Source organism: Oncorhynchus nerka, linkage group LG14, assembly GCF_034236695.1.
Source record: "Oncorhynchus nerka isolate Pitt River linkage group LG14, Oner_Uvic_2.0, whole genome shotgun sequence".
Lineage (NCBI taxonomy): Eukaryota > Metazoa > Chordata > Actinopteri > Salmoniformes > Salmonidae > Oncorhynchus > Oncorhynchus nerka.
Window position 1 is genome coordinate 63,537,512 of NC_088409.1, and position 18,210 is coordinate 63,555,721.

Sequence of the window (18,210 nt, forward strand, 5' to 3'; positions counted from 1 at the left end):
GAGCCCAGACTTGAACATGATTGAACATCTCTGGAGAGACCTGAAAATAGCTGTGCAGTGACGCTCCCCATGCAACCTGACAGAGCTTGAGAGGATCTGCAGAGAAGAATGGGAGAAACTCAACAATTTCCCCTTTAAATGGCCTTGAAATCACTGGTATGTTTGCAGCAACATTGTTAATGTTATTTGGGATCCTTGGGAAGTCCCTACCCTAAACCATGACCCTAACCCTGACCCCTACCCCAGTGTTTCCCAAACTCGGTCCTCGGGTCCCCATGGGGTGCACGTTTTAGTTTTTGCCCTAACACTACACAGCTGATTCAAATGATCAAAGCTTGATGATTAGTTGATTATTTTAATCAGCTGTATAGTGTGAGGTCAAAAACCAAAATGTGCACCCCTTGGGTTCCGAGGACTGAATTTGGGAAACCCTGTCTTACCCTAACCATAACCATTTTACATTTCAACTTCAGATGGGGTAGGGACGCCCCAAGGATTCTGGACCTCAGGGACCGCAGCAAAACCATCAAAACATCCCAGAAACTATAGGCCTCCTAGACCAGTAGAACTCAGAACGAGGTCAAAAGTTAGGCCATTGAATCCTCACACCATCTCACTGGCCAAATGTCCCCCAAAAAGAATACACAGGAATCCACTTCCTGTCACAGTATATTGATTTTAACCTAGTTGTTTAGCCTAGATACTAGCCTAGGTGTTGAGCAAGTTATCAGCTGTGTAGGGAGAGAGCACAGACAGAGTGCAGGTCAGCATAATATAGTCAATATTGAAACAAAAACCATGATGTTAGGAAGGTTGCATTCAAGCTGATAAATTCTGCTCCTAACCATCACTCTCTCAAATTACATGAAGATTATGGTTCTCTTGATGCTTCTTGATACTGTTTGTGTCTTGTAAAACTGTGTGACGTCGCATGCTTTTTCGGCCTCGTTTCCAGACAAGAATTTTATTCTCCAAACCGTTTCTCATGACATGCAGACAACAGCACTCACCTTCTGTAGGCTGGTCGGGTTGAGCTGATTTTTGTCAATGATCTTTATTGCAACCTGAAACGTTGAGAGACAAATCATTACAATCAGTGAAATCAAAACAGTGACATATGTTTTGATTTTAATAGTTCCCAAAGCTCAAACTCTAAAACAAACCAACAAGCTATAAGGCCCCATAAGTGGCTTAACAGCGTGGTTTGTCTCGGTCAAAGTGTGAGTGAGACTAGGACTGTAAATGTATATGGTTCACTACACACTGCTCTCCACATGATCCCAATTCCATGTCATTGGTTTAACTTTTAATAACCCTGTGGAATTATGCACCTAAAAATGTGGGCTTTATAGGCTAACGTTACATTATGTTTACAACTACACAGGCCTTAAAAGTCATTACAGACTAGAAGAACAAACCCAGTCTTGTTCTTTCCATACGTTTCAGCCCAGTCCAGCCTCCCCCTCAGTCTAGCCCATCCACACCACCAGCCCAGTCCAGTCTCACCCCTCAGTCTAGCCCATCCACACCCACCAGCCCAGTCCAGCCTCACCCCTCAGTCTAGCCCATCCACACCACCAGCCCAGTCCAGCCTCACCCCTCAGTCTAGCCCATCCACACCACCAGCCCAGTCCAGCCTCCCCCTCAGTCTAGCCCATCCACACCACCAGCCACCCAGCCCAGTCCAGCCTCACCCCTCAGTCTAGCCCATCCACACCACCAGCCAAGTCCAGCCTCAACCCTCAGTCTAGCCCATCCACACCATCAGCCCAATCGTCTCACCACTCAGTCTAGCCCATCCACACCACCAGCCCAGTCCCACCCCTCAGTCTAGCCCATTCACACCACCAGCCCAGTCCAGCCTCACCCCTCAGTCTAGCCCATCAACACCACCAGCCCAGTCCAGCCTCACCCCCCAGTCTAGCCCATCCACACCACCAGCCCAGTCCAGCCTCCCCCTCAGTCTAGCCCATCCACACCTCCAGCCCAGTCCAGCCCAGCCTCCCCCTCAGTCTAGCCCATCCACACCACCAGCCCAGTCCAGTCTCACCCCTCAGTCTAGCCCATCCACACCACCAGCCCAGTCCAGCCTCCCCCTCAGTCTAGCCCATCCACACCACCAGCCCAGTCCAGCCTCACCCCTCAGTCTAGCCCATCCACACCACCAGCCCAGTCCAGCCTCATCCCTCAGTCTAGCCCATCCACACCTCCAGCCCAGTCCAGCCTCCCCCTCAGTCTAGCCCATCCACACCACCAGCCCAGTCCAGTCTCACCCCTCAGTCTAGCCCATCCACACCACCAGCCCAGTCCAGCCTTACCCCTCAGTCTAGCCCATCCACACCACCAGCCCAGTCCAGCCTCCCCTCAGTCTAGCCCATCCACACCTCCAGCCCAGTCCAGCCTCCCCTCAGTCTAGCCCATCCACACCACCAGCCCAGTCCAGCCTCCCCCTCAGTCTAGCCCATCCACACCTCCAGCCCAGTCCAGCCTCCCCCTCAGTCTAGCCCATCCACACCACCAGCCCAGTCCAGCCTCCCCCTCAGTCTAGCCCATCCACACCTCCAGCCCAGTCCAGCCTCCCCTCAGTCTAGCCCATCCACACCACCAGCCCAGTCCAGCCTCCCCTCAGTCTAGCCCATCCACACCTCCAGCCCAGTCCAGCCTCCCCCTCAGTCTAGCCCATCCACACCTCCAGCCCAGTCCAGCCTCCCCCTCAGTCTAGCCCATCCACACCTCCAGCCCAGTCCAGCCTCCCCCCTCAGTCTAGCCCATCCACACCTCCAGCCCAGTCCAGTCTCACCTCTTTGCCCGTCAAGATATGCCTGGCCAGTTTGACCTTGGCGAAGTTGCCCTTGCCGATGGTCTTGAGCAGACGGTAGTTGCCGATGTGCGGCTGCTCGTCCGAACACGAGGCGATAGAGTTCCGGCATCGTGCTCCGAGTGATCTGCTCGACCAACCAGTGCTCTTCTCCGAGCGGCTCGTCGAGAGAGAGGTATGCTGGGAAAAGAGAAAGGGGTCATAAACAAAATTCTAAATCATCTAGCTGCATCGCATCTTGACATCAATGGTGTGAAATCACATTCTCTGCCAATAGATGATTCTAGAACACATACAAGCGATTTAAGCAGACATCAGCTAAGAAATTCTGGTGAACTAGAACCCCCAAATGTCTACATGTCTGAAACTACCAAAGCCAACATTTATAGAGGGCTTTGTGGAATGGAATTGTTAATGTCGAGTGTTGAGTGGCCATGAGTAATTCATCAAGGTCTGTTGTGAAAAACCTGTTAATGCTATTAGAGTAAGCTATTGGGCTGACAGTAAATACTGAGCAGTGCCAAGCTAGCTAACAGGCTAACACATTAACACGGTTAGCAGTGGCTCATGAGGCCTATGGAAGCCAAGGAAGGCAGCTAATCTCAGTCCACCCCACATTGCTGGCATTCTTCACATGCATGCTCCTCTGAGGTCATAAAATAAAGACGGGTGGCATGGTGCAACTCAGCATCTCCTAATCGATCTGCTCTGGAATGCCCGACACCACACTGTAGCATACAGCTAGCTGCGTTTGCACGCCAACGCGACATAGCGGCTCAACATTCCTCCTACACGGTGCCTTGGCTCGATGGGTTACCCATCGCAGCATGTTCCAAGTCAACAAAGCGTAAACGGAGAGTTTGGATAACACAATCTATGACAACATTTGGTTGAATCATTTCAAATCCCTAACGACGTTTAGAGAATAGTTTGGATAAGAGTCACGGCATGGTGTTCCTGAAGTAACAGAGTCATTTGAGAGAAATGACACTTTCCAACGTAGTATCAATAATGACCTGATGATACAGTGCCAATGCAGGAGCATGAAGAAAAAGAGAGGGAGGAGAGAAGGGAGAAGTGGAGGGACGAGGTAAAACTATTTTTAATCAACTGAATAATTTAGGCGAGGTGTGGTGAGGGAAGGGAAATGTGGGGCCCCTTATGGAACAGGGCAGGAGAGATGGTGGCCTTTTTTCCTTTCCTGGTGACTTTACCTTGACCTTATTTGAAAAGATCACAGTGTTCAAGGTAAAGAGGGGAGGAAAAGTCGCTGAGGAAAGGGGATAGTGTTTGAATGAATCTAACCATCCTCACCACTCCGATCCCACTAAAGCATGAATGAAGTAACATTTTAAGGATTTATTTATCCATATTTACTGAGGAACTCACTACAATGAAGATAATGATGACTTTGTGGTATTTAAATCGTGTCAAGCCAACGCTTCAGAGAACGCCCCGAAATTAGTTTCAACTGTCAAACCACGTCGTTATACTTAGGCGGAGTTATGACGACATTAATCAACAACGCAGCCTCTACATCCCTGGCTAAAGAAGGTAGGTAAGGACTGATAGATTGTCCTTCCCTTGTTCAATACATTTGAAAGCGGTTTTCCTTGCAACCTGTCAAAAACATCCAGCCTCAAATGCCTATTCGAATGCACCCAGAGAGATAGACGGTAGGATTGAAAAGACAGATGCAGGTGGGGTGAGGCCCACGATCTCATCAGTAGCCCTAAGCACAACCAGTTCCCAGCTTCAGACCACAGCCATGTGTAGGCTAGCACAGGAAGGGCATACTGTATAATAAAGCATACTGTATAACCTTCAGACAGAATAGTGCACCCTAACTCCCAGGAAAGATCCCGCTGCCTGACTGAGACAGTCTTTCTTTAAAACACATGCGCAGAGACACCAACACGCGCATACACACACACACACACACACACACACACACACACACACACAGTATACTATCATAAATGTGCAATGCATATGCAAGAGCATCAGCCTTAACCCCAGATCAGCACATCAGGTGAAACAGAGCATTTGGTGCTGCATCAGACTACTCTTGGCAGAGCCCTTTCATCCCCTCCCCATCCCACCCTCCCCCGCCCTGCCGCAGTCCGGTTTATCACTCCTCTCATCCACCTGTTCCCATGTCGTGTCCCTCGCTCGTTCGCTCCCACAGGAAAGAGGAGAACTCCTATTGGGCATCGCCTCCGACCGAGCCCCTATGTCCCGCCTGCATCCCCATCTCACTGGGTGTGACAAGCCCTCAGTTAGCCCCCTCCCCTTCATCTCCCCCCTCCCCCAAAACAAATCAATTAGTCTCCCTCTCCTTTCCACACCCGACCCCGATCCCCTTGTGTCTAGTGTTGCTATCTTTCTCTCATTTTCAGCCAACCTCACAATCTGGGTTCTCTTCTCTTCCCTCCCTTTTCCATTTGACCCTTTCAAGGAGAGCCCATCGATTCTCTCTCTCCATCCAATTGCCACGTCAATGTATTCAGATAGTGGGATGAAGTCTGAGGGCAGAGGGCTGGGTACGAGATGAAGTTGCTGATACATACATAGACAGACTGGGGGGCAAGACTAGAGAGACATGAATGTGTGTTGCAGCAGTTCAACAGAGCAGGGTCACAGACAGGTCACCACAACAATAAAAACGTGAACATGAAAAAACAAGTGACTATATGCATGTGATTTTTACTTGTTTATTGCAACAACAATGTTCTGTGTGGGCCATGAGAACCCTGGAGGGTGAAAGCCAGAATAATCAAGTGTGAGAGATTGGATCGGTTTGAGTGTAAACAATAGGGAATGCATAGAATCGCAAATGTTCCACAAAATAACATTCAACCAGCTGAAATAAATGGAAGGTCCTGCTGGATCAAAGCATAATTAGTCATAGTCAACTAGAGAGAAAGAGATACAGGTTATGACATAGCACGCAACTATAACTACAACAACAGGAGGTGTGATATGATAACAATAGTACACCCAACAAGTATGCCATTCTCTCACTCCACCATCTTCTTCTAAAGGGGTGGCAGGTAGCCAAGTGGTTATAGCGTTGGGCCAGTAACCGAAAGATTGCTAGATCGAATCCCCGAGCTGACAAGGTAAATATCTGTCATTCTGCCCCTGAACAAGGCTCAACCCACTGTTCCTAGGCCATCATTGTAAATAAGAATTTGTTCTTAACTGACATTCCTGGTTAAATAAATAAATGAAATAAAGGAAGTACAGAGCTGGTAAACAGAGTAAGAATTTCAGGGTCAAGGCTACACCTCCTAAAGAGGAAAGTTGTCATGACCCAGTCATGTAATGGCAGCCTGGAGGCACACTCAGTTTCCTGTGCATCACTGGGTGAGGCCATCCCTGAAATACTAGGTCTGTATGGCAACCTACAAGTTATGTATTCAGGCCAATAAAAGCCTGTAGCATAGGTTAGCATGATTGCTAACCTATATAAGTCATTCTAATAGGCTACATGGCAATCTCTACCATTGTAGACAAATGTGAACCACTTCTGTCTGAGTAAGGCTGGACAGTTCCTGGGGCCGGTTTGTGTCTATCTTTGCATCGGATCACATGACTGGTGAGCGGCAAAACAATAGGAGGCTGTGCTATGGGTTGAGGATGGGTCAGGGTTTCAACATCCCGTCCTTACACAATCCCCCCCCATAACCTCCCTTCAGACTTCCTCTCTGTGCCTGTGATGACAGTTTTTCAGGCTGGATATGTCCATAGAGTAGAATCTCAATATGATGGTATAGGAAGTGTTACAAAATCTATGTCCCTTGTACATATGTGGATAGTTGGAATGTCTCTGTTCATAAATGTCTGATATATAGCCTAGCTAGCACCCATCTAACTGGAAGTTGTGACCGTAGCCAGCGTCTTACTGTCCTGAAGAGCACGTGACATGCCACACTGTCACATGTCATACACTGCTGTGCAGTGTTTCCTGGACTGGTTGACAAGGAAATCCAGCTTGGTTAAAAAACAGAGTGTGAATAAGACAGCGTCCAAAACATATTATCCCAATAGAACCAACATTAGGCAACTTTATTAATTTGCTACTAGCTACATTCGGACAGATCTTTTGCTTTGTCGTGCAGAGGTCAGACACTGAGCTGGTAAACTGTAGTTCTTCTGCCAGTATCAATCCTCTTCAATCATTTTTAGCTCTACAGCAGTTACATTTCAGTACATTTTCACATAAAACTTGCTTTGCTGTTAATCCAGAGCGTTTACTGAACTTTTGGCAAATCCTGTTGTGTTGGTTGGGGGCAGATTAGTTTGCAGCAACGACCGAACATGCTCTATTCTCTGGGAGTCCCAGACAGTCTGCTCACCTGCCTGCTAGTGAATTCTACAGCATGACTCATGACTGAATGAACTCTCCTCAGTCAGTCCAGTCGGTAAACTACCACTGTGGTTTTTACCAAAACCATGAGCAACACAGCTGAGAAGCGACTGGGGATAATGGCTTCAGAACACTAGAGACACAGCCACTGCAGCCGGTGTGGTTCACAGCACAAGTCTCACCTTGGCGTCAAACAAAACCTTGAAATGTAAAGACCATATGCTTATGGCAAAGAACACTACAGCAGGAAAGGTCCATCCCCTCAGGGCTTGGAACCTAACCAATACAATGTTAGAAGAAGAACTAAAAATATGGATGTCGATTATGGCAGCCCCCCGCACCTCTCTGATTCAGAGCGGTTGGGTTAAATGCGGCAGGCAGGGTGGCAGGGGAGCCTAGTGGTTAGAGCGTTAGACTAGTAACCGGAAGGTTGCAAGTTCAAACCCCCGAGCTGACAAGGTACAAATCTGTCGTTCTGCCCCTGAACAGGCAGTTAACCCACTGTTCCTAAGCAGTCATTGAAAATAAGAATTTGTTCTTAACTGACTTGCCTAGTTAAATACATTTTAAAAAATGAAATGCGGAAGACACATTTCAGTTGAATGCATTCAGTCGTACAACTGACTAGGTATCCCCCCTTTCCTTTCCCTAAAGCTATCATCAGGATCATTCAATCCTAAGTATATCTCAGCAACCGAAGAGGTGAGAAGTCTTTCCTAAAGGTATTTGTATGAAGAGCAGAAGAGAATGAGGGTCAAACTTGAGTAACAATCTGCCTCTAAGAGTGCCTGAAGCTTTCTCGTTCAGTACAACAAATATGTTCTAGAACAAAATGGCCTTACACAAACAGACAGACAGACAGACAGACAGAGAGAGTATATCTCGCTTTCAAAGCAGGAAATGTTCCATCTCTCATAGGATTAAGCCTCTATACAAACTAAGCGAATAACAGATACAAATCTGGTCATGTTGTATTAGTAACAGGTTTGGGGAGTTGCACTCACTGTCATTTAACCCATTAATTAAGAGTGACAGGACAGACTCCCTCCTTCCTTTGAAGTTAATTTGTATCATTGCAACAGGTCTAATAATCCCCCACACTCATAGGCACGTGCTAGTGCACACAAACACACATCAACAAAGGCGGATGAAAGGAGGGAACTGAACTCTACCAGCAAGCACTACTGCTTATTTATGTTGCTTTTTTCTTCCTGTGTCGGATATCCCTCTCTCTTTCTCTCATCCTCTAGCGGACACAGAAACAGGGCGCCATGGCTCTCTGGTTTCAAACACAGACGACACACAAACCAAACACACACGAGTTCTCAGTCAGGTTCTCTAATCGATGTATCTTAGAAGCCTGAAATGAATTTAACTGATGCCCTTATCCAAAGCCACTTACAGTGCACTGCACAGCCTATACAGTTCATCTATACGGCACTGCCATATGAAACAGCCTAAACACCAGCAAGAACACAGGAGCACTGGCTCAGAGAAACAGGGCCATTAGTCTTCAATAGGAAAGTTCATTTTACTACAGTGTGCAACGTGTGAAACCAGAACATAACAAACTGCTTTCACTAGACTGGCCTAACACTGTAAGCCTACCATATCGCTTAGCTTTTCCAATTGTGCTCTGGTCATAACCCCACACAGGAGGCAAATACCTATCTGACCTTCTGCTGAAGACCCAAACATTCTTGATTGTGTACAGGACCTCGCTTAGTTTCATACATGAACAAGGCAGATGGCCCATGGACAACTCAAGCACAGATTAAAAAGTAATGAATGGCTCCATAGGGTCTGCTGGGGCTAAGTAGCAGGACTAAGGTCAGAGATAAAACGTAATTAGCTGCCCTAGATTAGCCTGTAGAGCAGATTCACTGTCTCAGTCTCCCTCTGTTTACATACACTCTCACAGTGGCTAGACAGAAGAGGTTTGCATACTCTGCCAGATCATTTTTTCCGCAATTGACACTTCTGCTTCCATTTCCCTCTCCACTTCATTATTTTCTTGTTGTTGTACTTATTACCCCTTTTCTCCCCAATTTCGTGATATCCAATTGGTAGTTACAATGTTGTCCCATTGCTGCAACTCCCGTACGGACTTGGGAGAGGCGAAGGTTGAGAGCCATGCGTCCACCAAAAAACACAACCCTGTCAAGCCGCACTGCTTCTTGACACACTGCTCGCTTAACCCGGAAGCCAGCCGCTCTAATGCATCGGAGGAAACACCATAAAACTGGTGACTGAAATCAGCGTGCATGCTCCCGGGCCGCCACAGGAGTCGCTAGAGTGCGATAGGACAAGGACATCCCGGCCGGTCAAACCCTCCCCTAACCCGGACGAAACTGGGACAATAGTACGCCACCTCATGGGCCTCCCGGTCGCGGCCGGCTGAGACACAGCCTGAGATTGAATATGGGTCTGTAGTGACGCCTCTAGCACTGCGGTGCAATGCCTTAAACCGCTGCGCCACTCGGGAGGGCCCCTCCACTTCACTTTTGCAGAATCTCTGTGCAGTGCTGTGACATGTCATGCGACGTTTCCAACATCAACAGACGCTCCACGCCGTGGCCAGGGGAGGATGAGCAGTACGGTACAGTGAAACTAGCTAGGCTTAAGTAAACAGGATAGATCCTACCACATTCTATGAGTCCACTATAATTTGTTGTATGAAACTAGGCATGAACTGAAACTAGGACTCATGACTCTACCATCTACTGCAGGGATCATCAACTAGATTCAGCCGCGGGCCAATTTTTGCTTGAGCGGATGGTCAGGGGGCCGGAACATTATAAAATAAATATTTTTTGACTGCAAATTGTCCACAAGAAGCCTCAACAGATATAATATTTATTAAAACATAATCATTTCAAACCTTGATTACATTTGGGAACATTGTCCCAGGGTGCCATCTTTTGGATGGGACGTTAAAACAGGTGTCCTGACTCTGTGGTCATTAAAGATGGTGCTTACTGCAAGAGTAGGGGTTTTCACCCCGGTGTTCATGGCCACCTACTCATCCCCCTCATTCCTAATAGGTATATATCACTCCTCACCTCTCCACCTGATAGCTGATGTGTGGTGAGCGTTCTAGCACAAAAATGGTCGGCGTACATCACTGAGGTGGGTGCTACACATTTCCCCCCTCAGTTGGTAGAAAAGTGCTATATAAATCCAATCAATTATTATTATTGGTAAACGATCAAATATGTCTCTCTATTATGCATGGGAATACTTGGGAAAAGATTTCCAAATTAAAATAACTTGGAGCTGATTTCCTGGTGTTTTACAGTCTTTTATATCCAACAATGAAAATGTGAAACAAATAACGAGTAGCGGTCGAACACAGGAGTGGAATGCTCTAGTGCAGCCTAGTCACTCTGGAAAGCGACAGTAGGCCCAGGTGAAACAGCTGTCTTATGCGTCGCTAGGTAACCCACTCAGCTAGGGTTGGGCAATATGGACAAAATATCACATCACAATATGTTTCACGGTATGGCGGTATTTTAAGTTTCTGAAGATTACAAGATCTTAATAAGTTTTAGAAGTAGTGAATGACCCTAGAAAGGCCACACATTATTTCTAAGTGATTTTATTGGTCTTTCTTAGTTCTGATTGTTTTATACTCAACCAAACTAGGACAACATTGACAGTGAAAGTCAAATTTGTAGAACTTGCATTTATTTAGCATTGTTTCAAAATACCTTTATAGACGGCATTGTAAAAATCCATACCGGTATACTAGTCTCCACGATATACAGTATCGCCCAGCCCTTTACTCAACCCTGGAGACGTACAGGTAAAGTGACACCAGAGTGCAACGGTTACGTAACAGTGCAGAGAGCTGTGTGCTAATGTTCTTGAAGCAATTCAAATAGACTCCTGTCCTGACAGCTTTCCAAATAAACCAGTTCAACACAACCAAAAACTAGCCTGATACTTAGGCTTGCTTGGTCATATAAATGGGAGTAAGTCAAGTTCCTTTCTACCAGACGATAGTCATCTTTACCAATATGAGCAGGTCAAGTATAGCCCACCATTGATACGAGGTTCTGTTCAATGCAATTCAACAGACTGTGAACATTCCTACGTGACCTGCATGGCTCCAATGGGATTTGAGGAGTCCTTTCCATTTAGAGACAGCCAAATCATGAATCCATCAACGCAAGGCCACACAATGGCTCTGTTCTGTGCCACCGGGAAAAACCTGTTCATTCATTCAGACCTGCATCTGGTTGCATTATACAGGCTTGTGAATTATTTGCAAAGGGGCCATAAACTATTGACAGGTAAATACAACAAAAAGTTTATATGCAAAATGTATGACTAAGAGTTTGTTCACAATATGGAGGGTTATTTGTATTTGGGCCGAATTTGCAAGCTGAGCTGGATAAGAAATGTATAGAGGTAAGTAAAAGGTACTGATCAAAACAACAGAAACGGGGCCTACATGGGCTCCATTCACGGGACTGGCTGGGCAACTGGAGAGTGAGAGTAAAGGTCCCTCTACCAGATGGTGCTGATAGAAGCGAGAGAATGAGGGGCATACAGAGGATGTCACAATGCAGGGGGGTGCGAAACTGTACCAGCGCTAAGACAGCATTAGTGGCCTGACTCATAACGACTTGGATCCCTGGGACATGCTGGAGCGGGAGGTGTGAAGCAAGTGCGATTATGCAAATCTCAAATCTGGATGACTAATGTGTGCCACCATGTGTGTTGTTAGGTTTATTATTCAAGTTATGATGATAGAGAGATAATATTCCATTGAATAAGCATCATTAGGCTGACCTACATAACACATTCCTTTGCTTTACAGACATGGAATTACAATGATTAGGCTTACACAGATTGATGTACAAGGATATAGGAAGACGTCTTACACAAGGGCACAACACAAGTGAAACCCCACTTGGAGTTTGAACATCATGCCATCTTCTGGTTAGTAGTCTACTTCAATGTGTAGGCCTATTATCTATTCGAGCAGAAAAACTCATGTGAATATTGAAAATGGTGGTTGTATCAACTGTTTACTGAGCCAAATATTCTACCCTCAAGAAATTCTTCATTTTAGGCCAACAGCCTCACAGGTCTGGTTTGTTGTTACCAATGATTTACCAAAATCTTAAGTATATAAATGCCCCGTCCCACCCTACTGTACACATATCCTGATACACTACGTCAACCTCCACGCAACACATTTTCACTCTCCCACACACCCCCAGGCTGTCCCAGGGAACGAGATCGAGGAAGACGATACAATCTAAAATAATTTTAATTACAGATGGGGCTTTCTGGGAGGTATGGCGTGAGCAACATGATAGGAGGAGATCGGTGTGGGCTTTCTCATTTTACGCCACCACCTTTCACTCAGCATAGATGTCGAACTGGGAGGAAAGTGGACTGGGAAGCAAAACACTCCTGGGTTTCCATGGAGAGATTTCAAACAAGAGGAGCGTGTGACCCAGTTGACAGCAAGAGCAGGTCAATCATTTCGATCCCTGACCTGCAACATTTCTGTCACATAAAGGACAACCAAAATGTGGTTTTTGTTAAAGGGCCAGTGCAGCAGAATATTGGATTTCCCTGTGTTTTACATACAGTTGAAGTCAGAAGATTACATACACTTAGGTTGGAGGCATTAAAACTAATTTTTCAACCACTCCACAAATTTCCTGTTAACAAACTATAGTTTTGGCAAGTCAGTTAGGACATCTACTTTGTGCATGACACAAACAGATCCCTCACAAGTCCTCAACCGGCAGATTCATTAAGTAGTACTCGCAAAACACCAGTCTCAACGTCAACAGTGAAGAAGCGACTTCGGTATGCTGGCCTTTTAGGCAGAGTTGCAAAGAAAAAGCCATATCTCAGACTGTCCAATAAAAATAAAATATTAAGATGGGCAGAAGAACACAGACACTGGACAGAGGAACTCTGCCTAGAAGTCCAGCATCCCGAAGTCGCCTCTTCGCTGTTGACGTTGAGACTGGTGTTTTGCGGGTACTATTTAATGAATTTATTTTTATTTTTTATTTCACCTTTATTTAACCAGGTAGGCTAGTTGAGAACAAGTTCTCATTTGCAACTGCGACCTGGCCAAGATAAAGCATAGCAGTGTGAACAGACAACACAGAGTTACACATGGAGTAAACAATTAACAAGTCAATAACACAGTAGAAAAAAAGGGGGAGTCTATATACAATGTGTGCAAAAGGCATGAGGTAGGCGAATAATTACAATTTTGCAGATTAACACTGGAGTGATAAATGATCAGATGGTCATGTACAGGTAGAGATATTGGTGTGAATCTGCCGGTTGAGGACTTGTGAGGGATCTGTTTGTGTCATGCATCTGTTTCTCAAACTAGACACTCTAATGTACTTGTCCTCTTGCTCAGTTGTGCACCGGGGCCTCCCACTCCTCTTTCTATTATGGTTAGAGCTAGTTTGCGCTGTTCTGTGAAAGGAGTAGTACACAACGCTGTACAAGATCTTCAATTTCTTGGCAATTTCTCGCATGGAATAGCCTTCATTTCTCAGAACAAGAATAGACTGACGAGTTTCAGAAGAAAGGTCTTGTTTCTAGCCATTTTGAGCCTGTAATCCAACCCACAAATGCCGATGTTCCAGATACTCAACTAGTCTAAAGAAGGCCAGTTTAATTGTTTCTTTAATCAGAACAACAGTTTTCAGCTATAAAAACATAATTGAAAAATAGTTCTAATGATCAATTAGCCTTTTAAAATGACAAACTTGGATTAGCTAACACAACGTGCCATTGGAACACAGGAGTGATGGTTGCTGATAATGGGCCTCTATACGCCTATGTAGATATTCCATAAAATATTGCAGTTTCCAGCTCCAATAGTCATTTACAACATTAACAATGTCTATACTGTATTTCTGATCAATTTGATGTTATTATAATAGACAAAAAAAAAAATCGTTCAAAAACAAGGACATTTCTCAGTGACCCCAAACTTTTGAACAGTAAATAAATCACTGACAGTGTCACCAGCAAAGCACCATCACTCCTCCTCCTCCATGCTTCACGATGGAAACCACACAGGCGGAGATCATCTGTTCACCTACTCTGCGTCTCACAAAGACACGGCGGTTGAAACCACAAATCTCAAATTTGGACTCATCAGACCAAATTACAGATTTCCACCAGTCTAATGTCCATTGTTTGTATTTTCAGGTCAATCGGGTTCAATTCCAGGCTCTGGCTGGGCCACTCAAGGATATCTCTGTACTTTGCTTTATTCGTTTTTCCCTCGATCCTGACTAGTCTAAGCAGTCATTGCCGCTGAAAAACATCCCCACAGCATGATCCTGCCACCACCTTGGTTCACAGTAGGGATGGTGCAAGGTTTTCTCCAGGCGTGACGCTTGGCATTCGGGCCAAAGAGTTCAATCTTGGTTTCTTCAGATCAGAGAATCTTGTTTCTCATGGTCTGAGAGTCTTTAGGTGCCTTTTGGCAAACTGTCATGTGGACTGTCATGTGCCTTTTACTGAGGAGGGGCTTCTGTCTGGCCACTCTACCATACAGGCCTGATTGGTGGAGCGCTGCAGAGATGGTTGCCCTTCTGGAAGGTTCTCCCATCTCCACAGAGGAACTCTGGAGCTCTCTCGGAGTGACCATCAGGTCCTTGGTCACCTTCTTTCATTTAAAAATGGAGGCTACTGTGTTCTTGGGGACCGTCAATGACGCAGATTTTTGGGGGGGACCCTTCCCCAGATCTGTGCCTCGACACAATCCTGTCTCAGATCCTTCCCTACAGACACTTCCCTTTGACCTGATGGCTTGGTTTTTGCTCTGACACACACTGTCAACTGTGGGACCTTATATAGACAGATGTGTGCCTTTCCAAATCATGTCCAATCAATTGAATTTATCACAGGTGTATGCCAATCAAGTTGTAGAAACATTTCAAGGATGATCAATGGAAACAGGATGCACTTGAGCTCAATTTCGAGTCTCATAGAAAAGGATCTGAATACTTACAGTTGAAGTCGGAAGTTTACATACACCTTAGCCAAATACATTTAAACTCAGTTTTTCACAATCCCTGACATTTAATCCTAGTAAAAATTCAATTTTTTAGGTCCGTTAGAATCACCACTTTATTTTAAGATTGTGAAATGTCAGAATAATAGTAGAGAAAATAATTGACTTCAGCTTTTGTTTCTTCCATCACATTCCCAGTGGGTCAGAAGTTTACATACACTCAATTAGTATTTGGTAGCATTGCCTTTAAATTGTTTAACTTAGGCCTCCCGAGTGGCGCAGTGGTCTAGCTGTGCCACTAGAGACTCTGGGATCGAGCCCAGGCTCTGTCGGCGGCTGGCCGCGACCGGGAGGTCCATAGGGCGATGCACAATTGGCCTAGTGTCGTCCGGGTTAGGGAGGGTTTGGCCGGCAGGGATATCCTTGTCTCATCGCGCACTAGCGACTCCTGTGGCGGGCCGGGCGCAGTGCACGCTAACCAGGTCGCCAGGTGCACGATGTTTCCTCCGACACATCGGTGCGGCTGGCTTCCGGGTTGGATGCGCGCTGTGTTAAGAAGAAGTGTGGCTTGGTTAGGCTGTGTTTTGGAGGACGCATGGCTTTCGACCTTCGTCTCTCCCGGGCCCGTACAGGAGCTGTAGCGATGAGACAAGATCCTAACTGCTAACAATTGGATACCACGAAATTGGGGAGAAAAAGGGGGGTAAAATAAATTAATAATAATTGTTTAACTTGGGTCAAACGGTTCAGGTAGCCTTCCACAAGCTTCCCACAATAAGTTGGGTGAATTTTGGCCTGACAGAGCTGGTGTAACTGAGTCAGGTTTGTAGGCCTCCTTGCTCACACACGCTTTTTCAGTTCTGCCCACAAATGTTCTATTGGATGAGGTCAGGGCTTTGTGATGGCCACTCCAATACCTTGACTTTGTTGTCCTTAAGTCATTTTCCACAACTTTGGAAGTATGCTTGGGGTCAGTGTCCACTTGGAAGACCCATTTGCGAACAAGCTTTAACTTCCTGACTGATGTCTTGAGATGTTGCTTCAATATATCCACACCCTCCTCATGATGCCATTTATTTTGTGAAGTGCACCAGTCCCTCCTGCAGCAAAAAGCACCCCCACAACATGATGCTGCTACACCAGTGCTTCACGGTTGGGATGGTGTTCTTCGGCTTGCAAGCCTCCCCTTATTCCTCCAAACAGTTCTCCAAAAAGTACAATATTTGTCCCCATGTGCAGTTGCAAACCGTAGTCTGGCTTTTTTATGGCGGTTTTGGAGCAGTGGCTTCTTCCTTGCTCAGCGGCCTTTCAGGTTATGTCGATATATTAATAACTCTAAATTAAGCATATAGGAGTACCTATTTCTTTGTTAGCCGCTCAACACAGAATAGTGAGTCGTTTTGAGAAAATGTTTCTATTTTATTCAGCTTTGTATTCTTCATACTATAAAATAATGCCATGGAATTATAAGCAAATTTTGTCTGCTAAATGAACTAGTGTAGCCCACAACCATTTGGCATAGCCACATTGTCACGCCTTGGTCTTTAGTATTTTGTGTTTTCTTTAATTATTTGTTCAGGCCAGGGTGTGACATGGGTTTTTTGTATTGTCGTATTGGGGTTCTTGTAGGCATTGGGGATTGTGGCTGAGTAGGGGTGTTTAGAATAGGCTTGGCTGACTGAGGCGGTTCTCAATCAGAGTCAGGTGATTCTCGTTGTCTCTGATTGGGAACCATATTTAGGTAGCCTGGGTTTCACTGTGTGTTTGTGGGTGATTGTTCCTGTCTTTGTGTTAGTTAGCACCAGACAGGCTGTATAGGGTTTCGCGTTTCGTTTGTTGTTTTGTAATTTAAGTTATTTCATGTATCGTACGATCCTTCATTAAAGATCATGAGTAACCACCACGCCGCATTTTGGTCCGACTCTCTTTCGACAGACGAACGACGTTACACACATGGACAAGTATGCTATTCTTTTTTCTGAAATAGGCTTTTCAAAGTTTTCTTTAAACTGCATTGTTGGTTGAGGGACTGCCCAGTAAGTAAGCATTTCACAGTAAGGTCTACCTACACCTGTTGTATTCGGCGCATGTGACAAATAACATTTGATTTTGTTTTGACTACATTTTCTTCATATCATGATTCTTTAAAACTGTCTTTGGGATTACAGACTAGGCCAGGCAGGGACAGATTGAATATGTCACACTTGCCAACTGGTCTGCGCATGCTTTGAGAATATGCCCTGATATTCCGTCTGGCCTGGCAGCCTTGCGAGTGTTAACCTGTTTAAAAGTTTTACTCACTTCAGCCACGGAGAGCGAGATCACACAGTCATTTGGAACAACAGGGGCTTTCACACAAGACTCTGTGTTGTATTCCTCGAAGCGAGCATAAAGAGGTTGTAATTAAGAGAATCATGTTATCAAAAATGTACTCTGGTCTAGTCACTTGATGTGATGTAAACAAACAATGGAAGTCCGTCTGGAAGTCCGTCCTTTCTGACGAGGACAACAAGCATGATCTGCTTCATGAATGTCTCGAAGATTTCTATGCCCTTTCTTTTAATAAATATTTTTGAAAAACAATGTAAGCTCAGGTCATGTATTGTAGTTGCGTAATATTATCCTAATTTAGCCCTGCACCCACACCAATCAACCAACATCCTGACATGCCCTAATATTATGGATGAGGGTGGGCACAGCAGGGCTAGACAGACCCTACACCTCCGATATATCCACCTGTCAAAAATGCTTTGTCAATTCAACTCAAATGCTTTTGTAGTGAATCTATCTGCCTTTGATGGTGTCACTCTTGCATGCCATTCCTTCCAGGAAGGACCAAGTCAGTGGCATGATAATGTGAGACCTGCTTAGATATAGGATTTGAATGGATATTTATTGTAGCAGAGGATGATCAACAAATAAAAGCAACAACAATCAGCAGAACATAATATGCTATGTGGGCGTGGCATAATATAATTGTCTATCTATCTATTGTTTGTC

General features: G+C 45.4%; 1 protein-coding gene across 3 annotated transcripts in view; it reads right to left on the reverse strand.

Moving 5' to 3' along the window:
* The window catches only part of LOC115141672 (MAP/microtubule affinity-regulating kinase 4-like), a 59,655-nt gene that overhangs the window by 39,501 nt on the left and 1,944 nt on the right, over positions 1-18,210 (reverse strand). For all 3 annotated transcript variants that reach the window (XM_029680752.2, XM_029680753.2, XM_029680754.2), the window contains exons 2-3: positions 2,801-2,998; positions 1,011-1,064 (exon numbers count right to left, since the gene is read on the reverse strand). In XM_029680752.2, coding sequence (XP_029536612.2) covers positions 1,011-1,064; positions 2,801-2,998 — 252 coding nt within the window. The remainder of the gene's footprint in view (positions 1-1,010; positions 1,065-2,800; positions 2,999-18,210) is intronic.